This window comes from Vulpes lagopus, chromosome 8, assembly GCF_018345385.1.
Source record: "Vulpes lagopus strain Blue_001 chromosome 8, ASM1834538v1, whole genome shotgun sequence".
Classification (NCBI taxonomy): domain Eukaryota; kingdom Metazoa; phylum Chordata; class Mammalia; order Carnivora; family Canidae; genus Vulpes; species Vulpes lagopus.
This window is the reverse complement of record NC_054831.1, coordinates 43,201,350-43,218,571: the sequence shown is the minus strand read 5'-3', so window position 1 is coordinate 43,218,571 and position 17,222 is coordinate 43,201,350. Positions and strand designations below refer to the sequence as shown.

General features: G+C 38.8%; 1 protein-coding gene across 11 annotated transcripts in view; it reads right to left on the bottom strand.

Annotated features, from left to right (window-relative positions):
- FRY (FRY microtubule binding protein) overlaps positions 1-17,222 on the bottom strand; it is a 434,668-nt gene that overhangs the window by 215,091 nt on the left and 202,355 nt on the right. Inside the window, exon 1 of one of the 11 annotated variants that reach the window (XM_041766010.1) lies at positions 15,454-15,763. The exons of the other annotated variants lie outside the window; for them this stretch is intronic. Within the exon in view, the coding sequence (XP_041621944.1) occupies positions 15,454-15,514 (61 nt within the window). The 5' untranslated portion in view covers positions 15,515-15,763. Of the gene's footprint in view, positions 1-15,453; positions 15,764-17,222 lie in introns of those variants that run through there. 11 annotated transcript variants of the gene reach the window in all.

The window sequence follows — 17,222 nt, the reverse complement described above, 5'->3', positions numbered from 1 at the left end:
CCTGAAAATAACATCATAAATATCCAGATCAGTCGTATTAAAACATAAACATAAGGGTATGAATTATATCAAGAATGCTGCACTTAACGTTATAAATTGGCCTTATTCCTTAGGAATGGTGTCAGAATTTAATTATTTTGATCACATTAAGTTGCATTATGTCACATTTGATAATCTCAAAGTACTTCTGGTTACCACATTGCTTTAGGTAAGTTTCCTTGTAAGCATGCAGTATAATTGAGAAATCCTACACCATTTACGATGTTTTTGCTTCTTTTTTTTATGTCACAGGGAAATGAACTAAGAAAATGTATATGGAAAATAAATGATTTCTTTTTCTGGTTCTCCAGAAATGGCCGGCAGCTATCTGTGCTTTATTCTAACAAGGGAAAAGACTCTGGGAGTGGTGGCTTCCAGAAGTTTCCATGAACCCAGAAGTTTCAGAAACCCAGCTGGCTCTTGCTGCTGAAAGATAAAGGCTCAAGCAGTGAGCAATGGCCCATCTATGCCATTCAAGATAGGTTTAAGTCTCCACTCGTGCCACTCTTTGGTTCAAGATGGGATGCCTCTTCTCATCCCTCATGAAATGTGCAGATTCCCTATTTGGATTAGATCTTGAATAGAGGTAGTTGTCACAGTCCCCAGTAAGTGGCTCCTTTCAGAGTGCAACAGAGTCAGACAATTATTTTAATTTGAGAGAAAAAGAATTTTATTCATAAATGAAAATTTCCCATATCTCCAGTTTGCACTACACTTCAGCATATCAAACTCTAACATGTACCACCATCTACTTCCACCTAAGAACTTATGAAATGGTCAGGTATGACAGTCAATGAAAGAAACATTAAGAGTTAAATGTGGCTTAGGACAGAGGCATCAGAAGGGCTGAGGATGGGATAATGATAAAGTAGACTTTTTTAAAGGAAGATGATCTAGTTCCAGATGACTAGATACAGCGATTAAGGAAAAGAGTGAAGAAAAAAGTGAATTTCCAGTTTGGACACTGGTTTGGATATCAACAGGATGGTGGTGTGTCATTAATAATAGAAAACAGTCCTGGATCCAGGAAAGGTGAACACTTTTCTCAAAAATGACAAATAAATTCAAGGCTTCTCTTTCCTTGTTTCTATCCCAAGGGAAATTCTGAGGGAGCCAAGCAAAAATTTTATTTATTTTATTGAATGACAAACCTGTCCTTGTGTTAGGTTGTAGGCTCTACCTCCTGTTTCCTCCTCTTTCCCTATGCCCCTTCCTCTCTATTGCATCAAACCTGCCATACAGTTGAGCACGTCTCTTATATCTGAAGGGTCTTCCCATATCTCAAGTACCACTAAACTTTATGGCCTCTCAAGTTATAAATATAAAGTATACCTTATGTATAGTATTCCATTCCTTCTCCATTCTTATGGGCTCTGTCCCAGTCCAGACCCTTGGAAACTTACGGCTTGATTATTATTGCAGCCCCTCTGCCAACTTTATTTCATTTATTTTCCATTCCAAACTACTCTTTCTTGCCATGGCTTCCATTATAACACTTTTATTTATTTATTTTTTTGCTCAAGATTTTCAATGGCTCTTAATTACCATCCAGCCTCATAAACATGACCCGGTTTTGACAACCTTCCATAGATAGCCTCCACCTGGCACCTGCATCATGCTGATTCCCTGGCTGGCCCATGAGCACGCTGTTCTCCCTTGGGTCTCCCTCCTTTCTCTCCTGCTGCTCCTTACCACTCTTCTCTGCTCATCTAATTCTCTTGTCCTTTCAGAACCATGTCTAGATTCATCTCCACAAAACCGACATACCAGGCCACTCTTCACCAATCAGTTTGTATTCCAAAATTTAAACATTTAGCTCATGCTTTTTGGTGTTGTACATCTGACATTACCTTAGATGGACACTGATGATAGCTGACAAGTGAAGTAATTATCCCATAGTTTTTCCCAGGTGTGGCCCTGTAACTAAACCATCTATTCTGCTAAATGTATCTCCTGAAAGTTCCCCAACAAGACTGTAGCCTCCTGGTCTAACAGAGTTCATCATACAGATAATACTCAGTAGGTCTCTTTAAATAACTATCTACATGGCAGTTACTTTATTTCTGTACATCTTAAAGTGATTCATAGAGAGGGAGCTCTCAGAGAGGAATCTGTAGTTAGAGTCTTTAAAGGAAGAGGGTGCAGTATTTGCAACCAAGAGCCATTAGTTAAATGGCTCTACAAGTAGTTCACTAAAAGGCACGACTTACTCCAATCAGACATATTAAAAATCAGGTGATGAAAACAAAGTGCTGGTCACTCCTCTGCTTTACCTGCTTGTCTCCCGGGGCAGGTGTCTTTTGGAAGTGGGAAGCATCCCAAGGCCAACTTACAGAAGGACATTAGGTTTCCACAAGCTATCTTCCTAATGTTATCCTAATGTACTGTGCCATAGGACTGGAGATTAGAATATAAACCGAGAAAGCCTAAGCGAAGGGCAATCTTTCATTGTCTTTAGTTTTCCACAGGATTTAATCCATTTCTAGAAGACAGAATGAATCAGGTTGATGTAATATGTAATTGCAAGATCATATCCATAATTATAAGACTCCAGGACCTAAAAGTCATAACCACAGTGAGAGGATTTTCAGAAGAGTGACCTCTGGCAGTCCTCCTGCAACACTGCATTTTGAAACCAGAGAGTTGAAATCCAGATACCAGAATGTCTCTCAGACAAATATTCCATTTAAATGGCCAAAGTACCAAGTCACCGCTGTCAGAAAAAAAACCCTTAGTCTCCTGTACTTCAAAGCCAGACATCTTTGTGAGTGCAAAAGTCTGCATAACGTTAGTAAGCTGGAACTACTCTAGCCCAGCAGAGCCCCTTGCCAGAGCTGAAGGAGATTCAAGGGGAGGGGGCCCATCATTCCTGTTTCGAACATAACAGCTGGGCAGATGGAGATGCAGTAACATTTAATGGGGTAAGTGTTCTTGAACAAGATCCACTCTGTTTTACTAGCTCCTCTTCATCCTACCATAATTAATTCATAATAAACCCTAGCCTTTTGTCAGAACGATTTTCAAAAGTAAACATATGACATAGTACCTTTCAGTAACTTGGTTATTTGGTGACAGTATAGTTGAGAACCAGGAAACACATGTTCCCTGGTGTCAAAATTGAGTCCCAAAATCCATACTAGTCCAAACATTAGAATATGACAGTGAGAAGAACATCATTAGACTTTCCTGCTGCAATTGCTTGCTTTTAATCTACATGCAATTAATGTCAGTTATCTAGTTTTTAAGTTCACAAGAGTCTGGGAACAGAAAATTACCAGAGAAAGATGCAACACCTGTAGGTACAAACTCTAAGAGCAAAAGAAGGAGAAAAATGGCCTACATAAAGTCTCCTGGACCTAAAAATGCAGTTGCACAAAGCCACTGGCACGGGGCCACAGAATCAGACACTCTGACAGGTGTGGGGGCAAGTGACATGTCCATCCAGCATGTTGTCACAACTGAGATTCATGATGAAGACCTTCAGTCCCATGGAAAGGCTACAGTAAGTTTGAGAACTAGTTCTATATTTGAGAAGGTGGGGAAAGAGTGATGTAAATTTCCAAAAGCTAAGCCTACCAAAAAGGTTTTGGTGTATAAAGAATTTATAACTAAGCTTAAAGAATTTAGCTCTGAGGAGTTAAATCTTAGGTCTGATCTTTTTTTTTTTTTTTTTAAGATTTTTTGTATTTTATTTATGGGAGAGGGAGAGAGAGAGATTGAGAGAGAGAGAGAGAGAGAGCACAAGCAGGGGGAGCAGCAGAGGGAGAGGGAGAAGCAGACTCTCCATCCCAGGACCCTACGAATATGACGAGCCGAAGGCAGACAATCGATTGAGCCACCAAGGCATCCCTGGTCATAGGTCTGATTTTTAACAGAACTTATTTTTGATGGAAACAGACAAACCACCAATTCAGGAACAGCCACACATCCAGCACCTTTCTAGCTCTGCCAATGCAGGCTTAATGTTTGAATCGATTCTTCCCCATCACAGTGTTTCCACTGCTTTCCATCCAGGAGGACAAGCTTCAGGATCCAGGTCAGGATTCCCTCCCTGACCTGGAGGGGTCTGGGCTATGCAGCCACTCCTGGCAGGGCTGCCTCTGGAAATAGGGATCCCTGCTCATGAAAGGGTCCTGACAGGTCACTGGTACCTTCCCCACCTAAAAATATATGTTGAAGGAACAATTTAATTTTGCTGGATTAAAAACTTCTCTCAGTTATATTTACTGCATGGGATACATTTTTGAGCTTCACCTCCATCTGCTTTTATCTGCTATCCTTTTCTTCTTCAGCTCACCTTCCCATGTGCACACATCAGCTCAGAGATGATAGGGAGGCACCCAAACTGGAGTTCCTGTGGGTGGGGAGTGGAGATGAGGGCCTGAAGAAGAAGAGCATCATGTTCAGGTATTAACCAGGGACCTACTTATTGAATCTTTCAGAAATTTGCTTGCTTTTTAGATTTTCTCATTTACATTTTTTTTCTCCATTGCATTCTTGTACCTTAAAAGAGTTTTGTTGATGTTATTATTTTATCCCAAATTCTCTTTGGTTTAGCTGGATGGCTTCAGGGTCTGCTTTCCCTGAGTCTCTATTTCTTATAGTGAACGGGCTCCATTTGTTAATCTGTCGAAGTCTCTTTTTGGCTTTTATGACCCATTCATTACCTCTTTATTAGATATATTTCTGACTGCAAGCGATGGCCATATCCAATATGACTATTTTTTCCCAGTGTTATTGCCTAATAACTTGCCTTTTAGGCTGGCCGCTTTTAGCTGGCTGAAGTCTTCAGTACACTTTCCCTGAATTACCAACACTTCCAGGAATTACTAACTTCCTAACTGCAAGAGTAATACAAACACCCCACAACTCAAAGCTCAGCTCCATTTTTACTATGTCACTGAAAGGAAAGTTAATGTCATAATGAGTTTTTTCATATGAATGTCCCAGAGGCGAAAATGGCACTATTTGTGAGGAAAACAATTGATTTTCTCAGATTTTCAGAGAAGTTAGTACCATCACTCATTACAGGCTCTTGTTCATTCATTCATTCATTCATGTACTCCTTCATTTCAACCAATATTTACTTAATGAGTATTTAGGTTTCATGCATGGTTCTAGGCACTAGAAGGTAGCAGGGAAGAGAATAGATGGTTCCTGACCTCACGGAGTTTACGGTTTGCTAAGGCAGGGCCACACAATTTGTGTGTTAGAATTTGTGTAGTCAAATTGCAATATATTTTTTTTAAAAAAAGCAATAATTAAACAGAGTGAGGGGATAGAGGAATGTTCAAATATATAGTTTGGAACTGCCGTGGAGAGGAAAGAAAGCTGTGTGTCTTACTGGTATCTAAGAAAATCCAAAAAGCATTTGGCTTGGGCAGGATCTACTTTTCCAACCCATCCCTTTGTCCTGCCTATTTCTGACTCAGTTCTGGTTGGGAATGAGAACTTTAACCAGGCGGCAAAGGGCACAAACCAAATGCCCCCCTGACAAACAGCTCCTCTGCCTTCCTCCACAAAGTATGTGACTCAGGAAAGAAGGCCACCTTTTGTCTGTTTTTCTCCACCTTATAGAGATGGACAAGCACAGAGCCAGTTATTCAAAACACTCAATGCTTTTTCTGATGTTTCCATAACTAGAGTCAGACTCTGAGCATTTGAAATTAAAAAAAAAAAAAGATTTCCTTTTCTTTTGAAGTGTCCCTGAGATTACATGGTTCTAACCTGTTCAAAGTAGCGACTCCTCTTAGAAATGGAGGTTCATTTAAACAACTTTATATCCTAGAGATCAATGTAACCTATCTTTCAACACAGGAGTAAATTGATTAGTTTCTTTGTTCATAGCTGCATATATATTACTCTTTCTGCCAGTTCTCAGTGATTCATACTTTTTATAGGTTCTGAGGGCAAACCTTGTTAGTACCCAAGTGCTGGGATCCTTCTTTAGGACCCGATGTTCCCCCCAAATCCCAAATCTTTTCCCGTAAGACTTATTTTGTTTACTGGTATTACAGGCACATTTCATAAAACATAACAAACCAAGAATGACGCAGCTACTGTGAGAACATGTCACACTGTGTATAGAACTATAATAAATTGTCCACTAATGCATTTATGAGGGTGCTTAAGAAATGTCATTTTAAAAGGTCCTGCAAATACTCAAAATGACCAGAAACTTTAAATGTCATGCAAAATAAATTGGGATAAAAAGAAAAAAATCCTCCAAGTGTGATAGGAAGAATTATTTTCCTCTGAAGAGTATTATTAAGAAATGGAAAATGTTGGGATAAGAAGAAATAATTAGTTTGAGCAACAGAAAAAATATTTCATAACAAAGAGATGGATGATTCCTATTTTATATATTTCAAAATCAGTCAAGGAGACAATACAAGGTAAAAATATTCAGAAATTTCTTTTGCCTTGGAAGAGAAATATAATCAATGACATGTTAAGTTCTTCTTAATGAATTTCTATATAATCCTGGTAATGTAGAAAGTTCCTCCCACTTTTGTTAACAAAATATTCTTCTTTTCTCTTCCACTACTTTGTTCTCTCAATCCTACAGTTCTTAAATTATGTTCCTTCAAGTTTCAGGGTCACAAGATATCTCTAGGATAATTCATGTGTTTAATCCTCAAAAATACTCCTAGAAGGCCAATCTCACTTTTATAGATAAAACCATGCAGTTTGAGAGAGATTAAGTATCTTGCCTAAGGTCACAGAGTGGCTGACCCAGGATCTGATCCCATGTTTCTCTGACAGCATATATTCTGAGTTTTGTGCAAGATTCCCAATTAAAAACAAACCAGTTGTTTATGATGAAGATGGAATGAAATTAGTTCCCTTACTTTGACCCTGGGATAAGCAAGATAGGTTTTGGACTTTAGGGAATGAAAAAATAAAACACAAATGTTGTGACTTGGAGAATGAAACTTCCTATAGATTAATTTAGTTGGTGATTTTCTAGAAAGGCTAACATAACTGCCAGCCATGGAGATCCCTCCTGTCAAGTCGTCGCAAACCTGAATACATCTTTTGGCCAGTAGAAGGGCTTTGGGAAGGGCAAGGAGTACAAAAAGAGTTAAGAATAGAAAACGTATAAAATACATGAAATCTGATTATTGACACACCTTAGAAAGGTCTAGAGACCTTCCCTTCCTAGATATACTGATGATATGAACTTAACTGATTGTTACTCGAACAAGGAACAAGTGAACTTCTGTTCAGTCTGTGACCTCTCCAAACTATTTCTGTTTCTGTCTTTGGTCTCTCAGGACTGGATACCCGGGAGAGAGGGAAGGAGTTCAATAAAGAGAACAGAAGCATCGTGTCGCTGCTCCGTTCTGTTTTTTTGTTTTGTTTTGTTTTGTTTTGTTTTGTTTCTCCCTCTCTTCCTGTGCCTTCCGGTATTTTGTCTTAGAGAAATGACAGTAACACTTCAGTGATTTCCTTTATAAATGTCTGTCATCTGCTAAGATGCAATTACATGAATCTTTCCCAATTTTCAATGTAGGTACTGTCATCAGAGCCTGCAAGAATGTCTGCCAAGATCAGTAAGCAAAGGAAGATGAGGGTACATTGACCTTTCAAGGTCCTTTCTCACAGAAAGGAGATCGAATAGCCTGCTAGAGACAGGATAATCCTGAATTTCAACTTTCCTTCTTCTCAACGGAACCAATGAACGGCTCTCATTTGTATGTCCTTCACTGGCCAGCTTACCTTCTATCATTTTCCTTTCCATTTCTTCCTATTTTAGCTGATTTTGTGTAGCAAAGTTCCATTAATTTGCAACCCATTAAGTCAAACTTGATGATCAACTGGACAAGGCTTTGCATTTGTTCTTATGTTAACTTTGAAAAAGATACTCCGACTTACAATGTGAATCAGTGGTGATCAGAATTGGGGCTCAATAAACTACATTTTTAACCAGCCCAGGTTATGCCAAAGCTGCTGTCCCGGGACTATAGTCTGATGCCCCTGATATAAATAAATGGGAAAACAAAGAGGACTAATTAATCCAGTTAATAACCTTGCTTTTAATTCCATTTGCCTATAGATAGGCTTCATTAACTTCAACTAAGTTAATAGTCTGCAGGCAAAACATAGGAAGAACAATGAAAGGGGAATCAAAGGTCCAAGTATGGCTCCATATGACCAACTGGGTTTCAGTTTCCTTATCTGGTATTCTTAAAGAGGCCAGGTCAGCTTGTCCTTTCTGCACCAGTTTTCTAGGACTATATAAAAATATCCACTGAAAATTCATAAAACATCACTAATTCAAGACTTGCACAATTCAAACAATAATTAACAGTTAGCCATCTGCAGACAAATGGATAAAGGAAACATTTTATATATATATATATATATATATATATATATATATATATATATATCATGAAATATTACACAGCCACACAAAGGATGAGATCATGCCATTTGCGACAACATGGACGGACCTAGAGGTTATTCTGCTAAGTGAAATAAATCAAACTGAGAAAGACAAACTCCATGTGGTTTCACTCACATGTGGAATCTAAATAAACAAACAAATGAATAAGGAAACAAAAAGCAGTATCACACCTATAAATACAGAGAATATATCAGACCTATAAATACAGAGAATAAACTGATGGTTGCCCAAAGGATGGGCAAAATGGGTGATGGGGAGTGAGAGAGGTATAGGCTTCCAGCCTTGGAGTGATTAGATCATGGGGATGAAAGGCACAGCACAGGGAATGGAGTCACTAGAACTATAATAGCTTATATATATATATTTTTTTTTTAAAATTTCATTTATTTATTCATGAGAGACACAGGGAGAGAGAGAGGTAGAGACATAGGCAGAGGGAGAAGCAGGCTCCATGCAGGGAGCCCGACGTGGGACTTGATCCCGGGTCTCCAGGACCATGACCTGGGCCGAAGGCAGTGCTACACCGTTGAGCTCCCCGGGCTGCCCTGTAATAGCTTATATGGTGACAGATGGGAGTTCCACTTTTGGGGAGCATAACATATAAGCTTGTTGAATTACTATGATGTATACCTGAAACTGGTGTAATGTTGATGTGTCAAGTATACTCACAAAATTTAAAAAATTAACACTTGCCTTCCCTTGAATTAATGCATTAGTGGGATTCTTTCATCTATCCTTTCTATGGAAGAAAGCATTACAAATGATCCTAACCCTTCCAATTCTTCTCTGGCTCCACTCACCTTCCTGAGCCTGGCAACTCCCTACACTACAGGTGGACACATGAGAAAGCCTATATTTATTCCTAACTGTAAACCCAAGACTTGCGTTAACATTAAAAAGGAATTATATACCAGATATTATGGAATAGATGGCATTTGACCCATGTCTTAAAGGACAGGTAGGATTCTGATGACAGAGAGGAGAAAGGGGCAACTCAAGCAGAGGGAATAGCATGACAGGTGCATGGAGGCACCTGCTAAGAGTCTCTCCGTGTCCTTCCTTCACTTCACCCTCCTACCACACAGCCCTATCTTAGCACACATGTTCAAACTTCCTCTTCACTATGGAACTGTAAAATCCTCATGAACAGGACTACATATTGTCTTTATTCCATGCATGTAGCATAGTGCCTAGCATAATTAATTAAACAATTGTATTACTTAATACTTGTTGAACTGAACCCATCTGACTCTGTAACACAGCCCTTGTGTGAATGAAATAATTGAGCAAGTATATATATGAAAAACTTAAACTCTTACATCCTATAAAAATGTAGGTTTCTAATTCTTATGATTAGAATTAAGGTCTTGAATGGCAAACCAATGAGTTTAGACTCTATTTGGAGGACAACTGGGAGCTAGCAGGTTTCTGGGAAGAATGTTGACCTGGTGTTGTTGTGTAGGTGGGCTACAGAAGATCTGTTTAAGGGACAATACAAGTTAAAGACCATCGCATCTACTATGAGAAAAGGAATGAAGATGGGAATCTGGATGGAGTCTACTGAAACAGGAAGTTAGATAGTAAGTGCATCTTATACAAATGGACCTAAAGTCCAGTCATATCACCCTTTTGCAATAAAGAAAACATGCAAAATAGGTTTCCTGGTGAGATATTATAATAATTAAGCTGTTTAAGAAGAATGTTTAGAGTATTAACTCTAGAGACTTCCTCAAAATTCCCTGCCAGTAAAAAAAAAAAAAAAAAAAAAAAAAAATCCCTACCAGTGGTAGGATATTGGTCTGAATTACTACACCCAACCACTAAAAGTGATGTTGGCTATGCATTTCTGCATGACAGAGTGGCTTTCAGGCTCCTACCACTGGAACAGAAATGACATTGGCAGTGTGGCTGAGAGAGGGAGTTGTAACTTGCCCTATGTCCATGTCTGTCAAGTTTTCAAAACATTGTAGCTAGTGCCCATTTACACGAAAACAATGGGAATATAGGAACAAGCTAAGTGTCACCCTAAGGAAGCAAAGAGAGAATTCAAAGTTAGGTACATTTTATAAGAAAACTGCACTAATTTCTACGAGTCAACGGAGGAATTAAAAATGGGTAGGATGATTAATGGTGAGAAAACCACCAAATGCAATGTGTGGACCTTGTGTGAATCTTGATTGAAGCAGCTCAGCTGATAAAAGACACTTTTTCAATATGATAATCAAAGCACCTTGAATATGGACTGGAGATTTGGTTATGTCAGAATTATGGTCCATTTAGTTAGGTTGAAATTAACACTGTGGGTAGGTAAGAACATATCCATATTTCCTAGAATGCATACTGACTGTATGGAGTTCACTGAAATAATACCTCTGTCTGATTCAAATGCTTTAACAGAGGGAAAGAAGATATAAATGAAGCAAAGCTGACAAAATCTTGATAACTGTTGAATGTGAGTGCTGGTGATAGTTTTGCGCATCATACTATTCCTTCCCTCTTTGTCTTTGAAAAATTTCATAATAAGACACCTTTTAAAAGATAAGGCTCAGTTATAAAAAGTGCCCTATAATGGCAATAATGAAGGAATATTTCATTGAGGAACTAAACTAAATTTAAAAACACATTAGAAAATCAAACACCATCTTTAACCCAGGTTTCATCATAGAGGTGTGAATGTTCATTCAGATTTCAGGTCCAACTACATCTTTCCACATAAATGTGTGGGATGAGTGGGAGGGGTCTCAGAGTGTTCATACTTATGACACATGGCAAGGATGTATGGTGTCACTTACAGAGCCATCCTTTATCATACCTATATCACAATATAGTTTGAGTCCTTTCAGAAATATTTGGGTTTCAAAAGTTTATGAGTGAGATCAGTTAATCATTTCACCAAATAACAAATTTTCATTCACCCTTGATAGGTATGTTACTCTGTAAAGTTCTGGGGAGAATTCACAAATAAATTTAAAAAGACAACCTGAGACCTTTAAAAGGTATAGTATTTTCAGTTACAAGATGGCACAAGGCAGTGTCAGGTTGGAAGAGCACATAAATTTAGGAAAGCATCCATTAGCTTTGCTTATTCATTTTCATTTCTTCATTTATTCTTTGGCAAATATTTAGCAAAGGCCCACTCTACTCTAAGAACTGTACTAGCTGCTGGGGAGTTGCTAGGGGAGCTGGTAGTATGCAGGGGAGGCAGGCATTAGAAAATAAACACACCCAGAATATAATTACAAAATAGAAAGTGCTGTGAAGGAAAAGGGGAGACATATCTGTGACTGTGGGGTTAGGGCAGGACTCTCTGGGATGGTGACATTGAAGTTGGGACCTGGAAATAACCAATGATAGATATAGTCAGAGAAGGCATCAAGGCGGAATAGAATTTGGGCACTGGCGTTGTAGGAATTCATATAAGTAAGGAAGAAAGGACAGTTGATTGTGGCTCACTCTCTTCTGGTTGTATTAGAGACTGTTCTGGCCAGCCACTCTCTGTTACTTCCCTGTAATCCCTTTACCCCACTTTACCCTCCTGCAGGGCACTGACCTCCTGTTGATATATGATGACACATTATATATTTGTTTTCTACCTGTCTCCCCACTGCACTTAAGTGCAGCAAGGGCAAGGAATTTGTTTTATTCCTTTCATATCCTCGCCTTCTAGCTTAATACTCAATAAATATTTGTTGCATTAAGGAGTAAGAAAGCATTAAAATCTATAAGGTCATGAATTGTCTCCAGCTTAGAAGCCTGACATTCAACCCAAGACTCCCATTAAGCCTATTGAAAGAGCTATTTCTGCAACCAAGCAAGATGCTGACAAATAAAGCACCAATCTGCCCAGGAGTAGAATATAGTATCACGGATGACAGCATGTCATTTCAGTAGAGAACTTGACTAGTGGTGTGTTGAGAAGGCCTGGCTAATGAAATCTTTAAAGCAGTTTGTCAAAGTGCAGCTTGTGACCCGTTACTCGGTCATCAAACCTATGTACTGGGTGCTAACCGGGATGAGTTCAATGCGATAGAATAGAAAGCCACAGAAGAGAAAATAGCAGGATGCTGACATCCTGAGGGTAAGTGAGCATTATTTCATTAAACTTTTGTTTTCAGTCTCTGCCTGTGTCTATAGATATGGGGTGTGTGTTCTTGGGTCATAATGCAAAATATGTTTTTTTCTGTGGGTCGTGGTCAAAAAGACTCCAGGGTGAGACGCCTGAGTGGCTCAATGGTTGAGCATCTGCCTTTGGCTCAGGGTGTGATCCCAGGATCCAGGATTCAGTCCCACATCAGGCTCCTTGTAGGGAGCTTGCTTTTCCCTCTGCCTATGTCTCTGCCTCTGTGCCTCTCATGGATAAATAAATAAAATCTTAAAAAAAAAAAAGACTCTAGGGGCTGTGGGAATAGCAGTCACTTGCAGACCATTATCTGGGCATTAGACTCAGGCCTACCCCAAATGACAAGTCCAGCTTCCTGAGCCATTTTATTAGAACCATATTGAAGCTGGGCATCAGGGAAAGAGAAGAACAGCTTCTTACAGGAGTTTTTTTTTTTTTAAAGATTTTATTTATTTATTCATAGACACAGAGAAAGAGAGGCAGAGACACAGACAGAGGGAGAAGCAGGCTCCATGCAGGGAGCCCCATGCGGGATTTGATCCCGGGTCTCCAGGATCACACCCCAGGTTGCAGGCGGCGCCAAACCGCTCCGCCACCGGGGCTGCCCCTTACAGGAGTTTTTGCCACTATGCTAGCGGGAACATTATACAGGGGATCCAACTTAAAGGGACAGTAAGGACAGTGCAGACTGGATGTGCAGGGATGGCCACCAGGAGCAGTGCCAGAAGCTGCCATATTTTGACAAAGGAAGGTCATAAAGCAAAGTTCTCTGCAGGATCCCCTTTCTCTGCAGGATCTATTTCTCTGCAGGATCCCCTTTCAGATTACATGATGAAGGCAGTGACTTAACACAGAGTCTAATCCTACATGTGTCTTTGTTAATACATATTATATTATAAAATGCATACACAGTTACAATATACATTACAATATGTATTCTACTAGAAATATATATACATACATATACAATAATATACATATATGTATGATATAGATGTTATGTATATGCATTATATAATATAAATGATAATACAAGATACACTTCCAACATCTATAGTAAAGGAAGAACTTCCAGTGCAAGGTATACAGGAGAAGCTCACTCAACATCTGTTAAATACATTCACCAAATAAGTGAAATCCTTTGTAGTCTAGTTAGTTTTTTATTTTGTCAACATCAAAACACTTATTAAATGCCTGGTTCATATGCACTAGTTTATTTAGATGTCAGCTCATTTAATAAAAAAAGATTTTAGGTTTCATGAGATTCTTAAATATTTATGGAGGCATACAGTGACTACGTAAAATTCACTTAATACATGCCTACCAGAAGTTTATGATCTAAGACTGTGATAAGTCTATGAACTCACAGAGACATACTTGTTGTTACTGATCCCTTATAAAAGTTATGTTTAGGGGTCCCTGGATGGCTCAGAGGTTTAGCACCTGTCTTTAGCCCAGGGCGTGGTCCTGGAGTCCCAGGATCGAGTCCCACATCAGGCTCCCTGCATGGAGCCTGCTTCTCCCTCTGCTTATTTCTCTGCCTCTCTCTCCCTCTCTCTGTGTCACTCATGAATAAATAAATAAAATCTTTAAAAAAAAGTTATGTTTATATACTGTGAGCAAGAAAGACTGTGAGTAAAGAAGGAATTGAGATGGCTGTCGGATCATGGGAGTGGTCCATTCAGTGGAAACACAGTAAGGGTGGGTATTGTCTCCCAGAGCTAATAAGCAACAAAAATACTACGTAGTTCACAGAAGTCCTATTATAATGCAACATTTTTTCCAAATACATGAAATTATAAATTCTATTATTTAATTTGTATACTTGTTATACATAAAAAAAATCTCTTAGAGGAAAAAAAAGTTCCCTAACACACATACTCAACTTTTATAAATCACAAAATAGGAGCAAATTAATGACTAATAGAGATTTCCTTCCTAGAAACAAAATGGTATCATATGTAAATATCTAATAGTTTCATTAGAGATGGTGCAGAAGAATAATTAACAAGTAATGAATTCTCCCAAATCATTAATAAACAAAATGTTTCTTCTCTATTAGAGCAAGATGTTGTGCCTTTACCATTTACAAATTAACTTTTACTACCTTCATTAGAAAGAAAGTTAAACCATCGATATCCAAGGTGCATGTAATTAACCCTGTGTCATGGAAGTTTCCTCTCATTAATTTTTCTGAACTCTTATACAATATTGCTTACAAGGTTATGCTAGAACTAATGTAACCAGGCTATTACTCAGATAAAGGAAAAGCAGAGGCATGCAGTTTGGACCCATCTGATATTGGTTAACCCATGGTATCCTGTTCTTTAATTCATAAACGATAAAAGAAAACATTTTATTTATACATGTTGGAGAAGGCTATGCCAAAAGCAAAGGAAAAACTACCTCAGGCTTATTTCAATGCTTTACACCAAATAAAGAGTATTTGCATTAATATTTAGAAGAAATAAATTATAAATCCTACTTCTTTTGTAATATAAAATGCAGTGGTATCTATTTTCCAATCACACACTAAGCTATTTTTACAGATTTCAATTTTGCAGCACAGATAGTTGTACTGAATCTTTTAGTGAAAACTTCAGTGCACAGAAAAATTCCATGACATCACAGCTTGTTGTTCTATAGACTTACATACAAAAATTACCTCTGAAATACTGCAATCCCAAAGAGAAACTTAAAAAATAATTCCTGCCTCTGAAAAGGGATATTATTAAGTAAATCTCTGCATGCAGATGCTATTGGCACCTCTCCTCCCACCCTGCATCCCCATCCATTGAAACCTTTAGGAGAATCTTCCCTACATTAAGCATTTAACAACCAATCATCCACGCCATACTGATTGCCAGCCTTTCATACCTACCAAGACCTTTTATGAAGCTGATCACACAGGATCGTCTCCAACAAGCTGTTGTAATCTCCATGAGCTTGAAAGGAACCCAAACGAACAGTCTGGAACTGCTATGGAGACTATGTTCCAAAGCAAAAAAACATAATGACGGACTCCATGATCCCGTTGCTCACTCGAACCATAAGTGTCTCAGCCACAAGGTAGGGTTCTCTTATTTTTGGCCCAAGGTGTATTTTTAGTCAGGTGCTAAAGACCTACAGTAGAAGACAAATTAAAACAGGCCTTCTGTCCAGGGCAGACTCTCCATACCGATGGGACAATTTTTAGCTGCACAGTAAGACAGTGACCTACAACTCACAGAGTGCCCGTATGTCTATATTTATCCACAAGAACATACTATGCTGACAGATTAGTAAAGCTGCTCAAAGCACTCCAGGAACATGAGCCCGACCCACACAGCTCACCATAAACAGTCCATGCATACCGAACACACACACTCCCCACAGATTTACCTCGCCAAGGCTGTTGTGCTCTGTGATTGAAGAAATAAATGTAAGAGCACAGATAACACAGGGCGGGTGATAAACCGTTGCTTTGGGAACTAGGAGCTCTTGGCCACAAGTACAAACAGCTTTAAACAGCTTAAATTCTTACAGGCAAAACCAAGAGCAGAGAATCCCCACGTGAGGCCAAGAGTCAGTGAGAAACCATACACCCTTAAGGAGAAATGAAACACTGAACATCTGTTGATACAACTAGTAAAGAAAAGTGACCAGGTTTAAATCCATAGTTCAATTATTTTAAAGCACAGCCTCAATCAACTGGTTAAAAACTTAATTGAGAAGAGCAAGAAGGAGCCAGTATTGATCGGTGAACATTAGGTATCTCACCTCCAAGAGAAAGCAGATTTAGACTAGTGGAGAGACGGAGAAAGAAAACACAAAGTTAACTTAAAAACAAAAGTGTAACTAATTGATCTTTCAGTGGCCATTATTTCTGACAGAAGACTTCTATGAGGGTCAGTGAAAATCTATGTCTTCACTACTATGGCCTCAAAGAGCGTGAAACCCAAGTAATTTTCTGTTCTTGATTTACTCAGGGTCATTGAAGGTTTTTTTTTAGCAACATAGGTTGGAATTACAAATGGCGCCGTGTGGGGAATTGCCTGATGAGCTGACACCTTTCACAGGAAAGAGAATCATGTCTGAGTTACCCACATGAACACTTCAAGTGATTCAGGCAAGCTAAGGTGCCGGCAAAGATGCCCCATGTTACCGCTGAGTCTTACATATTTGAGGTTTGTAACCTTTTTTAAAGAGTTGGCTGGTGGGCACCTGCAGCATTTGGTTTATGTTTTACTAAAAGGGGTCCAAATAATTACAATACAAGGGTGTGCCTATGGAGGTATCTGTGTTTTTGCTAACAAGGATTCTTTCTCAAATCTTCTTTCCACGTCTGAACTGGAATCAAGACTTGACTGAAAATTTGCACTTTGTCAGCTTCCAATCTCTGGTGCTATTATTAGACCAGCCTTCCAAATGATGTGACTGTCATTCAATTAAAAGAACATGACTTAAAGCAGCTTCATAGAAATATGAAAAGAAGTATTTGTCATTTTATTGTTCACTCTTTTTACAGATACCTCTTCCCAAACCACATTTGAAGGCAGTGTAAGGAGGAAAAAAAGGGCAGCAAAGAGTGTATTAATGGGGCACTGAACTAGATTCAGCTACTCTGCTAGGCACTTTTCACATTTCACAGGGGCCTCACAGTAACCTTAT